This window comes from Schistocerca americana, chromosome 2, assembly GCF_021461395.2.
Source record: "Schistocerca americana isolate TAMUIC-IGC-003095 chromosome 2, iqSchAmer2.1, whole genome shotgun sequence".
Classification (NCBI taxonomy): Eukaryota; Metazoa; Arthropoda; class Insecta; order Orthoptera; family Acrididae; genus Schistocerca; species Schistocerca americana.
Window position 1 is genome coordinate 111406226 of NC_060120.1, and position 18911 is coordinate 111425136.

General features: G+C 39.8%; 1 protein-coding gene across 3 annotated transcripts in view; it reads left to right on the forward strand.

The window, feature by feature from the left end:
* The window catches only part of LOC124594937 (regulator of chromosome condensation), a 101268-nt gene that overhangs the window by 53137 nt on the left and 29220 nt on the right, over positions 1–18911 (forward strand). For all 3 annotated transcript variants that reach the window (XM_047133437.1, XM_047133438.1, XM_047133439.1), the window contains exons 5-6: positions 16649–16868; positions 18727–18870. In XM_047133437.1, coding sequence (XP_046989393.1) covers positions 16649–16868; positions 18727–18870 — 364 coding nt within the window. The remainder of the gene's footprint in view (positions 1–16648; positions 16869–18726; positions 18871–18911) is intronic.

Genomic DNA, 18911 nt, shown 5'->3' on the forward strand with positions numbered 1-18911 from the left:
TAAGCTGTTCAGTATATCTTCAAACCTGTCAATGTACTCTAACCAATTTACATGATTTTTGTTGCAATAAGTTCTAAATAATCTCCCTATTTCTCTCAGCCGGATTGCTTGACGGGTGATAAGCAGATGTCAGAATATGGTTAATGTTCTCATCCTCAACAAATGTTTTCCAAAGTTTAGAAGTAAATTGTGCTCCATTGTCAGAAAGTTTGCTTTCGGTTTTCCTACCTTTGTAAAATAGTCTCTTCTGATTTTCAAAATGATTTTCTTACTTGTTGTTTTCTTCAATGGATATAGTTTAATGAAATTTGAAAAAAGATCCACCATGACAAATATGTAACAAAATCCTCCTTTTGCCTTAGGCAATGATCCATAAAGATCAACTGCTACAAGTTGTAGTTGATCTTTTGGCAAGATGTTTTGCATATATCCTTTGCAGGTTTGATTACTAACTTTTACCCTCTGGCACCTGTCAATGTCCGAAACTATCATGTACATACTTTATCAATACTTCAATATACTGCTCTGGCCAACACAATCTCCAAGTATCACTGTCTGCACTGTTTCTTCTGAAAAGTATACCCTTGTGCACTTAATAATACTGCTCTACTTTCTCATATCCTCTCTTACCCAGATAACTTTTAACTAACTTCCAGTTGGTATCATGGTTGTGATATATGATGTCATTACAAATTTTCCTGATTTCATCCATTCTCATCTTTCACCCCTTTTAGATGCATAATCTGAAATTCCCTTTCACATTCATCACTGTAATTTTCACCTTCTCCCCCTACTGGCAGTTTTGATAGAGCATCAGCAATTAGATTTTCTTCTCCTTTTATATGCTTTACTGTATAGTGAACTGCTGGAAGAATAGTGCCCACCTGTTTATCCTGCTGTGATGCAAAGTACACTCTTGTATATAGATCAAAGCCTTATGGTCTGTGTATACTACTTCTTGATGTCCTGATAAGTAATTTTTGAACTTGGCGAAAGCCCAATAGACTGCAAACAGTTCTTTTTCGGTGACAGTATATGACTTCTCATGTTTTTGCAAAGTTCTGCTGCAAAAGCTATTTATCTATGCTCCATCACACCATCTATAATCTTTTCTTGGAACAAATGAGCTCCCAGTCCGTAGTCACTGCTGTCGGTCATAATGCAAAGTGGCTCTCTGTAAGATCAGATCTGTATAACATTTTACTATTGGACATGTGTGTCTTGATGTAGTCGAATGCTTCCTGACAATCCTTGTCCCATACCCAAATGGTGTTCTTCTTCAACAAGTTGATCAAACATGGTGCATTTAAAGCTTGATTGCTGACAAATTTCCGGTAGTAGCCACAAATTTCATAGAATGGTTTAAGTTGTTTCTTAGTCTTGGGTGCAGGAAATTTTGCAATGGCTTCAAGTTTTTCTTCATCAGGCAAGATTCCTTCTTCTGAGATGGTATGGCCTAAAAATTTGAGCTGTTTAACTCTGAATTTACACTTCTCTAGTTTAATGACATCCCTTCCTGTCTCAATCTGTAACACACTTCACCCGACAAACGGATATGTTCTTCCCAACTCTTTCCTGTTACAAGTATGTCATCAACATAAAGGATTAGTTTGCTTAACAGTTCTTTTCCTAGAACAAAATCTAATGTTTGGATAAATTCTGCAACTGATTCATTAAGGCCAAATGGTACAACACAATAGCAATAACATCTTCCTCCATACAAAAATGCAGTATATTTTCTAGACTGAATCTCCAATGGTACCTGATGGAAACCAGCTGTTAAGTCTAAACTAGACATGTACTTCATATGTTGAAACTTGTGTAATAACTCGTCTGTGTTCTCAGGATGATCAGTTTCCCTCTCGAGATATTTGTTTAAATGTCTTGAATCAAGGACAAGTCTTACTCCACCATCACGTTTGGAAACTACCACCAATGGGTCATTGTATGCACTATTGCACCTTTCAATTATTTCCCACTCATCTTTTGTAGTTCTTTCTCCACAGCTTTTCGTTTTGATATGGGTACTCCATAGGGTTTGATGAAAAATGGTTCATGAGGTTTTAGTTTAAGTCTACATTCATAGTTTTTCACTTTTCCAGGTTCCTCACTAAACACATCTTTGTATTCCCACAACAAACTACCTAATTGATCTGCCTGTTCTTTGTCTAGACTCCCAGCTTCCTTTAGTTTGGTGGCGACTAATTCAGCATACTTGTCTTCACTGCATCCTCCTTCATTGTCTTCCTCGTTAATGTCAATTTTCTCATTTGTACAAATCACTCTTCTAATCTTTGTTCTCTAGGCAATCTCGGATAATTAGTTCAGTCACAAGTGTTACACATCTGTCTTTGGGTTGGTGAGCTTTAACTTTTTGTTATTGCAGTCAAAATCTGCATTTACTGCTTGTATCCAATTCGTTCCGAAAAAAGTGTTTTCATTGAGGTCAGGTACTACTAAACATCCTTAGTTATACTTTACATCATTAATTGTGAAAGATATTAAGGCTTGCCTGTTTACAACTTTGCTGTGCCTACCAGTTGTTCCCTTAATTTTGATTCCAATAGCAGGATTTTCTTCAAAGTCAGCACTATGTCTTATCTGGTCTCTACAAATTTTTCAGAAATGGCACAGACGGGACTGCCTGTGTCTAAGAGGCAAACTCCCTCTTACTTTGCAACTTTTATATGTATATACGGGCAACCTAAAACTTTTTCCTTCCTGCTTTCCTCATCTTCATGCAACAAATCACCCTCAATCTCTCTAAAGTTTAAGTTGTTTATAGCCTTTTTTTCTGCACAATTTCTCTTACTTATGTGAATTTTGCTTAGAGCTACATCAGATGATTGCTTGATGTCATGTCCCTTGTTGATTGGTTCTACCTTCCCAGTTGGAATGCAATTCTTCACAAATAATCTTGATGACGCTTTCTACTCTGTCGCTGTCACTATAACACTTATAAGTATCCCATAAAGTTTTTAGCATCACATCTAAATCGTAATGTCTGTCCACATGTTCCTTATCTGATGATACCTTCCCACTTTCCATTGGTATAGTCTGGTTCTCATATTCTTCACAAATACTACTGCCATCATCTTCTTCACCATTAATTAAATCTTCTTGAACCTCCATATACACTATGCCGTCTAATTCTTCCTCCCATTCATCATTAAACAAGATGACCTGATTTTAAAAAAAAGTATAATAATTGCCATATTTTCTTTAATAAAATGCACTTATATCACCTAAACATGCTTGAATTATGATCTTGGAGTGCATTCTGTGTATTCTGCAAACCTCCATTTAAAGAAAAATATATTTGAATACCCAGATATTTGTTAAAAAAGGTTTTTTTTACTGTTACATATATTTGACTAATACCGAGAATCTGTCTTGTTTTGATGTGGTCGTCGTCTTCATTGTTATGGTGCTATTTACTTGATGGTGTACTCCACTTTTTCAAGATGGAACGCTGCAGCACAGAAGAACTGCCAATCCAACAAGTGCCGCAACACTTAGTAGAACTGACATTGTCATCCCTTCTTGAAGATGTGCTGCATTCATGTTTATATTTGCAAACAATAACAAGAACTTCCAGAATTTATTAACCAAAGTTACTTGAGTAACAAAATTGGTTTAAATTGTCGTGACTATCATTTATTCATTAGGTAGACATAGGGTTAACACATCAGTGTACCATAGTGATATGTCACAATACAAAAGAATGGGTAAGAGTATTAATATCAATGACAGCTGGACCTTTTATTCTTCAAATTATAAAGATGTGATGAAGATGAACTATGAAATAGCACTTTTACTGTCTACACCGTTGGTGAATTAGGAATTCGGTTAAGAGAGAGATAGTACACTAGGTGTATTGGATGTCATTTATGAATAAGTTTTCAAATGTTTGTTGGAGATTTAGGATGTTCGATGACAAACGCTGCTTATGCACTGCACCTGTTTTAATGTTACTTCCGGTGACAATAATTTGCAAAATATTACATGGAAACTGATGATTTATTCAGCATAGCAAGCAACTTTTACGTGTAAGATTCTTAAGTATATGAACACTAAACACGTCTCAATGTGTGTTGAATGAGCATTTAATGTATTATTGTATTTGGTTGTATTACTTGTAAATGAAAAAAGTTCCTATAATTAATGGCATGGATCTAATTATAAATTTTAGAATGTCCTAATATCTAAGGTATAATCACATGGCAATATACATCTGAAATCTTATAAATGCATGGCACTAAAAGTATTAAGCATGTGCAAGAACCATATCTATAAACTGTTAGTGGAGTCAAGCCATCTTTATGTAGTATAGTTTCTGATTTGAAGACCAATCTATGTATAGTGTGTGTGTTTTTATATTCATGTATTTGGTTTGTATGTAACATTAAGACAGCCGAGGAAATAGTGAATGTGACTCAAGAGTGCCTACAGTCAAACATTGATTGCCTGCTGAATAATGGATAGTTGCAGTAGATGAATAACTTGGGAAATTAAGATAATCTCACCAAATAACTAAGGTGCTGAGTCATAAGGCACATAAACAAAACTGAGAACTTTGATTTCTTAGCTATATATTCTAGGAATAGGGACATAAGTTTTATGAAATGAATGGGTTTAACAAAGTGCTATGAATTTGCCATTTTCTTCATTTCCTTGTATAAATGTCATTAACCTCAGGGCAGCAGTTTAATAATATTGTTGGCTCCCAGTTATTTAATGTTGGGATTGGACCTTGACTTTTTCTCAAGGCTGAGATTTCTTATAACCTTAAAATAACTGTTCATTCTCAGCATAAAGATCTGATACCCTGTATGTGACATCGAGCAAAGATACCTTAGGTTCAAATTAAATCCACCCTGGTTATTTGACAATATAACATTTTTGCCCAAGAAATTGTGTGCAAAAGACCCGATTTGGAGAGGTCTTCAATGCGGTGCATTTGTTAAATTCCATATTTTCATTTTTGGCAAGTATAAATAAGAAAATCACCAAATAAGGTCATTTAGTTTGACAAATATGTAAAACAACACAGCACTTATATCAGCCAATTACAGCAGAGGATATATGACATCACACAAACGTTATTGTTGTCAAGTGTGATACATGAAAGTATTGAAACCACTACGCACAAAAAGTGTGATGGCGTTTTATAGAATCATTTCAATCCAATTATCACATTTCATCCAGACTTGGACCTCGGGCCATATTACAGGATGGGCTGGCACCACAAACTTCAGTCACGAAATAGTAAAAAAAAAAAAAAAAAAAAAAAAAAAACGAATATTCTCAGTGTTCTGTTGTTCTTCCAGAAACACATTTGCACATAGGCATGCATGTGCGTGCATTCATTTTTCTGAAGGAGACTTCGGCCAAAATCTCAGTGTGTAACTGTCGTTTCACTGTCTGTCTTAAGCTCAAAGTGTTGTCTTCGTGATGAGCAGCAATCTATCCTTTTCGCAATATTGACAATCTGGGAAAAGGTCAGATTGCTACTTACCATAAAGATGACACAGTATTTTGCAGACAGGCACACTAACACAAAGCTTTCGGCCACAGCCTTTATCAGCAAAAGAGAAACAGAGGAATACACACCAGTCATACACACGAGCAAGCACAACTCACTCACAAAACATCTAACTCTGGCAGCTCAGGCCAGATTGCAACTGTCATGTAGGATGTAAGCAGCAGTCTGGAGGAGGATGGGAAGAGAAAGGGATAGTAATATAGAGGTTGGGGGGGAGAGGAACGTTGTCTGGTGGAGTGTGCAGGTACTAGAGTGCCAACAGGCACAATGTCAGCAGGTTGTGGGGCAAGGAAGTAGGGAAAAAAGGAGAAGAGAAGAGTGGGGAAAGATTGGCGAGTGGGGTTGACTGAGGGCAGCCAACAAAGAGGGTGGGAGATGACTTGGGGAGGAGTTGATAGGACAGAGGGGGTGAAAACTGTTCAGTGAAGGGGGTGTGGACAGTATGTTACTGTAGGTTGAGGCCGGTATTATTACGGGAGTGGAGAATTTGTTGTAAGGATAACTCCCATCAGTGTAGCTCAAAAAAGCTAGTGTTGGAGGGGGGGCGGGGGGGGGGGGGGGGACCAGATGGCTCCGGTAGTGAAGCAGCCATTGAAATAGTGTGTGTTATGTTCATCTGCATGTTTTGCCACAGGGTGGCCTACTTTGCTCGTGGCCACGGTTTGGTGGTGGTCGTCCATTCTGGTGGACAGCTGGTCATAGTCATACCAATATAAAAAGTTGTGCAATGATTGCAGCAGAGCTGATAAATTAAGTGGCTGCTTTCACAGGTGGCCCAGCCCCTCATTGGGTAGGATTAAACTGTGACAGGACTGGAATAGGAAGTGCTGGTTGTGTGGATTGGGCAGGTTTTGAACTTGTGTCTTCTACAGGGGTATGATCCTTGTGGCAAGTGGTTGAGATTGGGAGCAGCATAGGGATGGACTATGATGTTGTGGAGATAAGGTAGGCGATGGAACACAACTTCAGAAGGGCTGAGAAGGATCTCAGGTAGGGTGTCCCTCATTTCAGGGCCTGATGAAAGGTAATCATAGTCCTGGAAATCCAAATTTACCTCTCTGATCAGGGTTTCATTGCCATCCATTGGGTGATGCAAAATGTAGGTTCATCCTTAGTGCCCACACACACTCTTTTTCCTCACTTTTGATAGAGTGGTGCGTCTGTCAAAGTTCAGAGCAGGCTATGAAGTTACCACAGTCCGTCCAGAGATTTCAAACCTGATGCGCTGCTACCAGTGTCGTCATTACAACAGACATTTCAAACCTGATGCGCTGCTACCAGTGTCGTCATTACAACCACACTCTAGAGTCCTGTCGACACCAAGCCAAATGTGTAACTTGTGGTAGGAATGCTCACAAGGGCGATTGTCCACCTCCTCCCCACTGCATCAACTGCAATGGCAGCCATGCCGCCACCTCCTGCGATTGTCCTGCATATCTGGATGAGCGGGTTGTCCAGGAGATCCAGATGAAGGAAAAAGTGCCTTACCCAGTCACTTGAAAGTTGTTGGCTGGTTGGCAGTTCTACCATCTGGCACATACAGTACTGTTCTTGCTACATCAGGCTCCATGAAGGACAGGCTATGCAGATATGCGACCTCAAATTTAGCACCGCAGTTGTGAAAACATCTAGCAACATGGTAGTGTCCCTCCCGCCTCCTCCAGCTGTGCAACATGCCACCAAACTTCCTCCTCATGGGGTGAAGTCACCAGCTACACAACCTGCAGGCCGGAAAGGACAGAGGGAATACTCCCATGAAGTGCTCACAACAACATTGAGCTCTCGCATTTCTTCCCAGTCCGTTTTGACCTTCCCCCCTAGGTCGGCATTCCATCTCCTGGGGGATGATACTGCTCATACAGGATGACATTCATTGTCAACCCATCTCCCCGACTATCCGCCTTCAAGCTGTTGCAGTTTGCCTTTTCCTTCCTCACATGACCTTTTCCCTTTGTACTGTTTACACCCCTCTGTCATTTGATGTCACCAGGGCAGACTTCCTCCACCTTATTGGGCAAGTACCTCACCCTTTCTGCTGCTCGGTGACTAATGCACACCATCCCCTTTGGGTTTCTCAGAGAACCTACCTGAGATGTGCAATTGTGGCTGACCTTCTTAACCAACTTAACCTCTTCTGCCTTACGCTGGAGCACCCATGTTCCTTTCAGACTCCACGCACACCTATTCCCATTTGGACCTATCCTTCTGCACTGCCCTGCTTCCCCATTTCTCAAGTTGTCTGTTCTCTCTGACACATAGTTCCGCAACAATTTCACTTGTGCTATCTGTTTGCTGACTCCTACCCCAGCTATGTGCACACTCAGATGGCAGCCTGCTAAGGCCAGCTGGAGGCTTTACTCCTCCCTGGTGACCTTCGATGAACAACATTTCCCCAGTTGTGAGACCAGGTGGAATATCTTACAAACATTACCCTTACCTCCACAGAATTTTCCATTTGCAGCACTCTCTCTTTACCGCACTGTGTCCCGGTCCCTTGTTGGACTGAGGCGTGCCACAACGTGATTTGCGCACGGAGATATGCTCTTCGCGTTTCTAACTGCCATCCTATGATGGCAGACTGCGTTCATTACAAACAGTTGCGTGTACAGTGTCATCAGGTTCTTTGGGATAGCAAAAAAAGCTAGCTGGATTTCCTGTACTAGTTCTTTTAACAGTTCCACACCCTCTTGTCTTGTAGACCAACCTCCAATGGCTCTCTGGGACCGAGATCCATTCCACAATTTTCGGCCTGACAGTAGCAGGCAATGTCATGGTGGACTACATTGCTGACTCCAACACCTTTAGGCCACCATTTTGTGGCAATTTCGAGTTCCATCCACTACCACCCTGCCTTCCTTCATTGGAAATGAGCGGAGGAGGCTCTCTTTTCAGAATCGTGAATGCTATAATGCCGCCTTTACTATGAGGGAGCTGCACCGTGTTCTAACATCATCCCGATCCTTCACCCCAGGGCCAGATGCTGTCCACATTCAGATGTTGCTCTTCCGTTCATTGACACTACAAAATTCCTGGGCCTCGTGCTTGGTAGGAAACTTCCTTGGTCGTCCCACGTGTCTTACCTGACAGCCCACTGTATGTGGTCCCTCAATGTCCTAAGTGTCCTCAATGGTACTTCATGGGGTGCAGATCAAACCACTCTCCTCCCTTTGTATCAGTCCCTTGTCCGTTAGAAACTAGACTAAGGGTATTCTGTTTAAGTACCTGCACAACTGTCCCTCTTTTGCCATCTCAATACTATCCACCATTGTGGCATCCGTTTGGGCACTGGCACCTTTTACACTATCCCAGTTGAGTCTGTATGCATAAATACAGAAGCTGCCGAACTACTGCTGTCCTACTGTGGTGACTTTCTCCTCACCAGATGTAGTATGTGCTGTTTGTTTGCCATGTGTGGCCTCCTCCTTCAATGACTCCTTTGATTGCCGGTATATGGTGCCCTCCTCATATCTGTTACCTCCTGGAGTTTGGTATTGGCTCTAGTTCTGATAGCTTAACTTCATGCTACCAGTAACTTTTCCAGTGGGTGTAAACCCTTCACCACCTTGGCTTCGTGTGGTGGTCCATGTTCACCTTGGCCTTCATTTGGTTGCTAAGGTCACTACCCCAGCCTCACTCTATCACCTTCAGGCTAATGATCTTCACACGGAACTTTGGGATAGTACCTTTTTGTACACTGATGGCTCTCAGACTGACTGTGGTGTCAGGTGTGACTTCGTCATTGGTGCCGACGTTTTTCGGTATCGGCTTCCGGAACACTGCTCAGTATTTACAGCAGAGCTGTTCGCCCTGTATCAGGCCATGCAGTACATCTGGCGACACAGGCTTTTCAGTTGCATTGTCTGCTCAGGCTATCTGAGCACCCTTCAAAGCCTATGTGTGCTGTATTCTGTTCATCTCTTAGTGCAACGGGTCCAGCAAAGCTGTCACTTCCTCACTCTTTATGGAGCCACTGTGATTTTTATGTGGGTCCCTGATCACATTGGTCAGACAGGAAACAAGGCCACTGACGCTGCTGCCAATGTTGCAGTCCTCGTACCTCAGCCTGCTAGTTCGTACATTCCCTCCTATGATCTCTGTGTTGCTGTCTGTCAGCAGATGGTGTGACTTTGGCATCACCACTGGTCCTCCCTTCATGGGAACTAGCTCCGTGTTATTAAGCCTCTCCCAGCAGCTTGGACGATCTCCTCTTAGTCCTCATGCTGCAAGGAGATCATTTTAATTATGTTGCATATTAGGCAATGTCTTTTTAGCCATCACCATTTGTTAAGTGTTGCTCCCCCACCACTTTGTGCACGTAACTTTGACTGTCTACCTTTTTTTTTTTTTTTTTTTTTTTTTTAACTGTTTACATACCCGTTCATGTTTACCGTGTGAGTTATGTGCCATTTTAGTGAACAACGCACAAGCTGTTGATGGCGTTTTACCTTTTATCCTTCGTAGCAATATGGCGAAGGCCATTTAATTTTTAGTTGTGGACCTCCATTTCCCTATGGCTTATTTTGTAGACCTTTTCCCAAGTCCCTGTTTTTAGCTGTCTTCTTTTCTGTTGATTGGGATTGACATGTAGTCGTTTTTGACTGCCCTCTTTGTCTTTGTGTTCTACAGTTTTGACATAGACACATATGACCCTAGTTGTTTTTGTGCCCTAAAACATAACATAACAAAACAAAAACAAGGGCTGAAATTCTTTCAGTTGGGGCACAATAACAGGCCACAATAGGGCATCTTGGATTGTTGGGTTTGTGGATTTTGGGGAGCATGTAGGAGGAGAGTATGTGGGGTGAGAAGGGAAATTGACTCAAAGAAGTAGTTCTGGGAAGAGCCTAGGGCTTTAAGCAGGGATTGATGTTTGTGTTTGACTTCTGGGATGGGGTCACTCTGGCAGAGTTAATTGGTGGATGAGTCAGATAATTGGCAGTGTCTTCTGGCAGGTACTCACTGTGATTTGTAACAACAGTGGTGGAATCTTTGAATACAGGTAGGATGATTAAGTCAGGATTTGTTTTGAGGTCACGTATGGCTGTTTTCTTACTCAAAGGTTGGTGTTCTGTGGAAGGGATCTGGGGAAGGATGATGATGGTAAGTTGGAGGTAAGGAATTCCTGGAAGGCAACCAGTGGGTGATGGGTTGGGGGGGGGGGGGGGGGGCAGAATCTGAAAAGATGACGGTCATTTGGAAAGGAGAGGTGGGTTCCAGAGAAAGGAATCTTTATGGTTAGGTCATCTAGGGGTATTCCATGGTTTAGGAAGCATTTGAGAAATAGGATGTGTGACTGAGTTTTAGCCAGGGAAAGGTATACTTTTCTGAACTGGTGCAGAAAGATGGAGCTGGGCTACATTATGCAGGAATGGAGTAAAGGAAATGGGAAAGGCACAGTAATGGACAAAATAGATGTTGATGGTTGTGAGAGGAATTGGATGAGAGAAAGGATGCGTAACAAAATACTTAAATACCCACACAGAAATGCTAAAACACACACAGATACATAAAAATGTGAAAAAAATGCTTGAAACCATATAACAATACACACAGCTATGTTAGAAATGTACAGTGAAGTGGGAGAAAAGGAACAGGTGTGTGTGTGTGTGTGTGTGTGTGTGTGTGTGTGTGTGGTGATAAAGGGAGATGGATTAGGTCAAGGATCGCAAGTTCATGTGGCACGGGCAGGTGTGGGAAATAAAACGTTGAAGTGTGTCAGGATGAGGAATGAATTGGGATCAGCAGGAATAAATATAATTGTAACTATTGGAGGAAAGAATTTGGGGCATCAGGCGCTGCATGAATGATAGGCGTGGTCTTGAAGCATGCATTGGGCATGGGCAATCATTGATCCAGTGTGGCTCGAAAGTAGACTTGATTTTGAAGGCAGTGAATAAACTCAGGCAAGCAGATAAAGAATGGACGCTGAAAAGAGTAGAAAAGGAAAACATCACATGGTTGTAGTATGGAAGAAATGCCGTTCGGCCAAATCAAATAATGGAAACTCCAGGTAGAAATAGCAACAATGTAGGAGAAGATAGATTGCTACTTACCATAAAGATCACATGGTAAGTTGCAGACAGGCACAATTAAAAGCCACTTACACAAACGCTGTGGCTGAAAGCTGTGTGTCAGTGTCTTTCACTTGTGCCTGTATGCGACTTACAGGATCATCTAAATGGTAATTAGCAGTCTATCTTCTCCTACGTTGTTACTAATCCTACCTGGACTTTTCAAAGTGTTGTTATTCCAACCTGGACTTTCCATTGTTTAAAAATTATAAATATTATTTCATTTACAATTATCAAAAATAATTTGTACACATACAAAAATAATTTAAATGCTTGGATGGTGACAGGTTGTATAGGGACATTATGTCGGGCTTATGTGACAGAAATGTACCTCTTCACTTTTAAGGTATTCCTACGCACAGACTTTGCTGCTTTGCTAACACAATTTGTGAACCTCCGTGTTGTCGTTGTTGTTGTTGTTGTGGTCTTCAGTCCTGAGACTGGTTTGATGCAGCTCTCCATGCTAATCTATCCTGTGCAAGCTCCTTCATCTCCCAGTACCTACTGCAACCTACATCCTTCTGAATCTGCTTAGTGTAATCATCTCTTGGTCTCCCTCTACGATTTTTACCCTCCACGCTGCCCTCCAATGCTAAATTTGTGATCCCTTGATGCCTCAGGACATGTCCTACCAACCAATCCCTTCTTCTAGTCAAGTTGTGCCACAAAATTCTCTTCTCCCCAATCTATTCAGTACCTCCTCATTAATTACGTGATCTACCCACCTAATCTTCAACATTCTTCTGTAGCATCACGTTTCGAAAGCTTCTATTATCTTCTTGTCCAGACTAGTTATCGTCCATGTTTCACTTCCATACATGGCTACACTCCACACAAATACTTTCAGAAATGACTTCCTGACACTTAAATCAATATTCGATGTTAACAAATTTCTCTTCTTCAGAAATGCTTTCCTTGCCATTGCCAGTCTACATTTTATATCCTCTCTACTTCAACTGTAATCAGTTATTTTGCTCCCCAAATAGCAAAACTCCTTTACTACTTTAAGTGTCTCATTTCCTAATCTAATTCCCTCAGCATCACCCTATTTAATTCAACTACATTCCATTACCCTCAGCTTGCTTTTGTTGATGTTCATCTTATATCCTCCTTTCAAGACACTGTCCATTCCGTTCAACTGCTCTTCCAAGTCCTTTGCTGTCTCTGACAGAATTACAATGTCATCGGTGAACCTCAAAGTTTTTATTTCTTCTCCCTGGATTTTAGTACCTACTCCAAACTTTTCTTTTGTTTCCTTTACTGCTTGCTCAATATACAGATTGAATAACATCGGGGAGAGGCTACAACCCTGTCTCACTCCCTTCCCAACCACTGCATCCCTTTCACGCCCCTCGACTCTTATTACTGCCATCTGGTTTCTGTACAAATTGTAAATAGCCTTTCGCTCCCTGTATTTTACCCCTGCCACCTTTAGAATTTGAAAGAGAGTATTCCAGTCAACATTGTCAAAAGCTTTCTCTAAGTCTACAAATGCTAGAAACGTAGGTTTGCCGTTTCTTAATCTTTCTTCTAAGATAAGTCGTAAGGTTAGTATTGCCTCACGTGTTCCAACATTTCTACGGAATCCAAACTGATCTTCCCCGAGGTTGGCTTCTACCAGTTTTTCCACTAGTCTGTAAATAATTCGTGTTAGTATTTTGCAGCTGTGACTTATTAAACTGATAGTTCGGTAATTTTCACATCTGTCAACACATGCTTTCTTTGGGATTGGAATTATTATATTCTTCTTGAAGTCTGAGGGTATTTTGCCTGTCTTGTACATCTTGCTCACCAAATGGTAGAGTTTTGTCAGGACTGGCTCTCCCAAGGCCGTCAGCAGTTCTAATGGAATGTTGTCTACTCCCGGGGCCTTGTTTCGGTTTAGGTCTTTCAGTGCTCTGTCAAACTCTTCACGCAGTATTGTATCTCCCATTTCATCTTCATCTACATCCTCTTCCATTTCCATAATATGGTCCTCAAGTACATCACCCTTGTATAGACCCTCTATCTACTCCTTCCACCCTCCTGCTTTCCCCTCTTTGCTTAGAACTGGGTTTCCATCTGAGCTCTTGATATTCATACAAGTGGCTCTCTTTTCTCCAAAGGCCTCTTTAATTTTCCTGTAGGCTGTATCTATCTTACCCCTAGTGAGATAAGCCTATACATCCTTACATTTGTCCTCTAGCCATGCCTGCTTAGCCATTTTGCACTTCCTGTCAATCTCATTTTTGAGACGTTTGTATTCCTTTTTGACTGCTTCATTTACTGCATTTTTATATTTTCTCCTTTCATCAATTAAATTCAATATTTCTTCTGTTACCCAAGGATTTCTGCTAGCCCTCATCTTTTTACCTACTTGATCCTCTGCTGCCTTCACTATTGCATCCCTCAAAGCTACCCATTCTTCTTCTACTGTATTTCTTTCCCCCATTCCTGTCAATTGTTCCCTTATGCTCTCCCTGAAACTCTGTACAACCTCTGGTTTAGTCAGTTTATCCAGGTCCCATCTCCTTAAATTACCACATTTTTGCAATTTCTTCAGTTTTAATCTACAGCTCATAACCAATTGATAGTGATCAGAGTCCACATCTGCCACTGGAAATGTCTTACAATTTAAAACCTGGTTCCTAAATCTCTGTCTTACCATTATATAATCTATATGATACCTTTTAGTATCTCCAGGGTTCTTCCATGTATACAACCTTCTTTCATGATTCGTGAACCAAGTGTTAGCTATGATAAAGTTATGCTCCGCACAAAATTCTACCAGGCGGCTTCCTCTTTCATTTCTTAGCCCCAATCCATATTCACCTACTATGTTTCCTTCTCTCCCTTTTCCTACTGTCGAATTCCAGTCACCCATGACTATTAAATTTTCGTCTCCCTTCACTATCTGAATAATTTCTTTTATCTCATCATACATTTCTTCAATTTATTCGTCATCTTCAAAGCTCCATATATGAAAGCAAAAGGTTGTAAATTTAAAGTTTCACAGTATTTATTTATAAATAATGTACACACAGACAAGTAAAACATTAAGCATAAATAAACCAAAGTAAGTGCCATGAAGGCAGTTGTTACATCAGATACACAAGAATAATTTGCAACCCATTGATGTGCCACTAAACCAAATCATGAGAGTATGCTATAGTCAGACTGTTTACATATTTTTCTTATTACATATAGGCAATGTGTTCTGTAGCGAGGTGCTCAGTCTGTTGTAGTCCAAGCAACAAATCATACATTAAACTCTCAAACATGACTAATTGTATGGAATCAGTACACCTGATGAGTTGTGATTTAAATGCCTGGGCGTTTACAAGTTGGGGCAAATGCACAGGATAAATGTCTGGGAAAATGCCCAAAATCCATAAATGCCAGGGCATTTATGCAGTTTAAAGATTAATTGATAAGAAGCACTTACAGTTTTAAACTGATAATTTGTATTGGAAAAGGTGTTGAGTAACCAAGCTGAAAAAGCTGTTTGAGTGTCATGGAAGAGTTATTGGACTGTAAATGTAACTATACATTTTAATGAGATCAGTTCTTGGAATAGTACATACTAAAAGAAGAAAAGGCAGCAGACCTCAAGTTTAAAAGTAATTCTTGAAATAAAGTGTAGTTCATATTAAGTAGGTAGCCTGTAGGTAGTATTTTTAATTATACTGTACTACTGCAAAAATATTAGAGTAAAAAAATAAAATCTAATGATTTCAGCATCGATTCTTTGCTAGCAAGTATCTCATTTTATCTTCACAGCAGTGCAGTCATACAAAAGTAGTCAGTCTCAAAATGTCACTCCATCTAACAATAAAGCTAGCTCTTCTCCTTCTTTCTTTTTTCCCCCTCCTCTGAAAACAGTTTAATATTTAAGAAACCATTTATTACCAGGAAACACATGTCAGCTGTTTAATACATTCAGTAATAATTTTGTTATCAATAATCATTCTTCAGTAATATTCAGAGATTTGAAATGGATCACAAATTGTTACATTACTAAGCAGTGACCTAAGGACAATGTTTTTTAATACTAGCTTATCATTACACTGCTGTTAAACATACACATACGTGTGTGTGTGTGTGTGTGTGTGTGTGTGGAGAGAGAGAGAGAGAGAGAGAGAGAGAGAGAGAGAGAGAGTAGAACTGGTAAAAATAAAAAGGGCATTGTAAATGACAAGCAGCTGTCAGTAACACACACACCTCTCACTTCTGTGATACAGCAAGTTGGAATGCTACTTAAAAAACATGCTTCTCTCTTCTTTACTTTTGTTCTTGTTAATAAAGGCAATGATTGACATATGTATGTTTAAATGTAAACATTTGCTAAAGTCTAATATCGGGAGTATCTTCTCATCCGTTATTTTAATTGGTATCTTCTACATTCTAGCAGTAAAAACTTTAAAAAGTACTTTTTTTATAAATGCCCAAATTGTGTCCATTTAAAACTGCTTTGGACAAATGCCCATTTATAAATGTCCTGGCCACTGGACATTTGCCCAGCACATCACTAGTGATGAGGTGATAGCCTTTCATTAGTTTGTCTCTTAATATTCATTGGTGAGGTTGAACTGTTGTGATATCTTTGGTTTTCTCATTGTAAATTGTGATATCTATGGTTTTCTTATTGTAATTGGTTAATTGTGCACTCCTGGGTTTTCAGCCGAGTTGTTGTTTCCATATTACGCACACTTTTTTGCCAACCAACCCAGTCACACATTCAGATGCTGTTATGTCAGCACATACCACAACACCATGAACAGTTATTTTTCAGTGTTTAATAGATTGTAAACACTATTTCAAACTCTGAATACCAGCAGAAAAATAGTCCAGTCCTCTCTGTTGTTTGTCATGTGCTAGCAACTATACTGAAGTTCATGAATGTCTATTGCAGTCATAAAGTTGGACAGTAAGTGTGAAGTGTGGTATGGTTGGCCAAGTGCTGAGAGTGTAGGTGATTTTGGGATTTTTTTGTATTATTTTATTTGTAAGATATGTAATATTTGCTAAAGGAAACAATGTTTTCAAAATTTAGGATTCCAGTGGTTCAATGGGGCTCATGAAAGCAGGTGTTGCTGAGCAGAAACCAGTTGAAATTCTCCCTGGATTGATGACTGTGAAAATCGCATCTGGAGCTGATCATCTAGTCATGCTTGCTAATGACGGGCATATTTACACATGTGGATGTGGTGAACAAGGACAGTTAGGTCGAGTATCAGAACGTGCTGCAAATCGTAGTTGCAGACAAGGATTAGGTAAGCGTTGTGTTGAACAATTATTATACGTATGAAATACTGTTTGTTTTTTATCTAATGATCTAATGAGGAAGACAGTTTTGATGAGTTGAGTGTCTACAGCCTAATGGTTTGATAATGCAAGCAATGGGAAATCCAGAATGGAAAAATGACAATGTTATGAGGAGGACAGACTACTACCCACCATATAGCGGAGATGTTGAGTCACAGACAAGCATAGCAAAAAGACTACGAAACACATAAGCTTTCGGCCAGAAAGCCTTCTTCTGAAATAGACAACCTATACACATACATTCATGCAAATGCATCACACACACACACACACACACACACACACACACACACACACACACCTGCGCGTGTGCACGCACGCACGCACATGCACACATGACCATTGGCCATGTGTATGCGTGTGTGCGCTCTGTTTTTGCATGAATTTGTGTGTGTATGTTGTCTATTTCATAAAAAGGCCTTCTGGCTGAAAGCTTACATGTTCAGTAGTCTTTTTGTTGAGCCTATCTGCATCTCAGCATCTCTGCTACATGGTGAGTAGCAATGTATCCTTTTCATAGTATTATCATAACTAATATTACTATTGATTACATGTTATAGAGAATAATATGTTTTGGAGAATAAAGATTTAACTTGAGACGTACTATCATGGCCCCTTTTTCTGTATCAATTTATATAATGAAAGTGTTTCATGTAAGGCAAAAAATAATTCTTATACATTCTGCACATTTTCAAAAATTAAAAATGGGTGTCACATTTTGGATAAACGATACATTTTTTCCAGAGTGTAGATTGAATTTGAAATTGTAAATATCAGTGCAGCTAGATGACCAAATAGAAGAGCATCGATTCTCGAGAAATTCTGTATTAATTCTAGTGTAAGATTCCACTGGTGGCTTTGAGCAGTAACATCATACGGTCACAAAGATTCAACACACCCAAGACATCAAAATGGCGATCAACACTCTCAAAACATCAAAATGGCGATTAACACTCTCAAATGCTTACATGACACTGAAATGTAACCATGAATTATACAATCATGGAAATTCTTAACAATAAATTATGAACTAACAAGACAGCTGTACGAAACTAGTTCTGGTTGGGGAGAAACTAACGTGTACTGTAAGAACCCCAGAAACACAATTATAGTAAAATACAGGAAATGCGAGAGACGACAGAACTAGCTAAAAATATCAAAATGGGGAGTTGGCAAATAGAATTGAGCTGTACAGTTAAGTAAACAGAGTGAAACAAAACGAAAAAAAAATTAATAGAAATTGCACTACACACCTAATGAAAAATAACTAAAAGTGGAATAGACAACTTGAATTGAGCTATGTAGCTAAAGGTGGGGTGTGTGAGTGGGTGGGAGGGGGGGGGGGAGATAAATATGATTGCTGTTCATTTCCTTTGCAGCCATGTAGGCAGCACTCTTAGGTTCCTGCCTAACCTCACCCTCGTAAAATGTGAGATATTCAGAATAGTTTACACCAGTTATAAGACAAACACAGGTTACATTTCCTTTGTATTGTAAACTCATGACGTCATGACTCAAAGCTGAGAATTGAAATCACCCTCTATAATTGAGGCAAAATCCCAGTCCAAGATGATTCATTGTTTTCTCTTGTGAAACATCACTGGTTATCAAACTTTTGTGACAATTATTACTGGTCTAGCAAAATTAGGAATCCCAACTCTTACTGGTAAAAATTAGAGAAACCTATTTTTTGTTCTATTTTGTGTTGTGTATCAAGTTAAGAATGGATTAGATTTTCCTCCTGTGTGAAATGTTACTTACAGAGTTGTATCATTGTTATGATTATTGTTGTGTCTCTCATTTTAGGGCATTTATTGGTACCTGCGCCAGTGCCTATTAATCCCAGGTCGAAACTTGGCTTTGAGGATATCTGGGCTGGAACTTGGTGTACATATGCCAAAGCTCAGAACCATATTTATGTATTTGGACTGAATAACTACAGCCAGTTAGGTTAGTAGCTATTATTGTTGCATTTCAACTCATAGGAATGT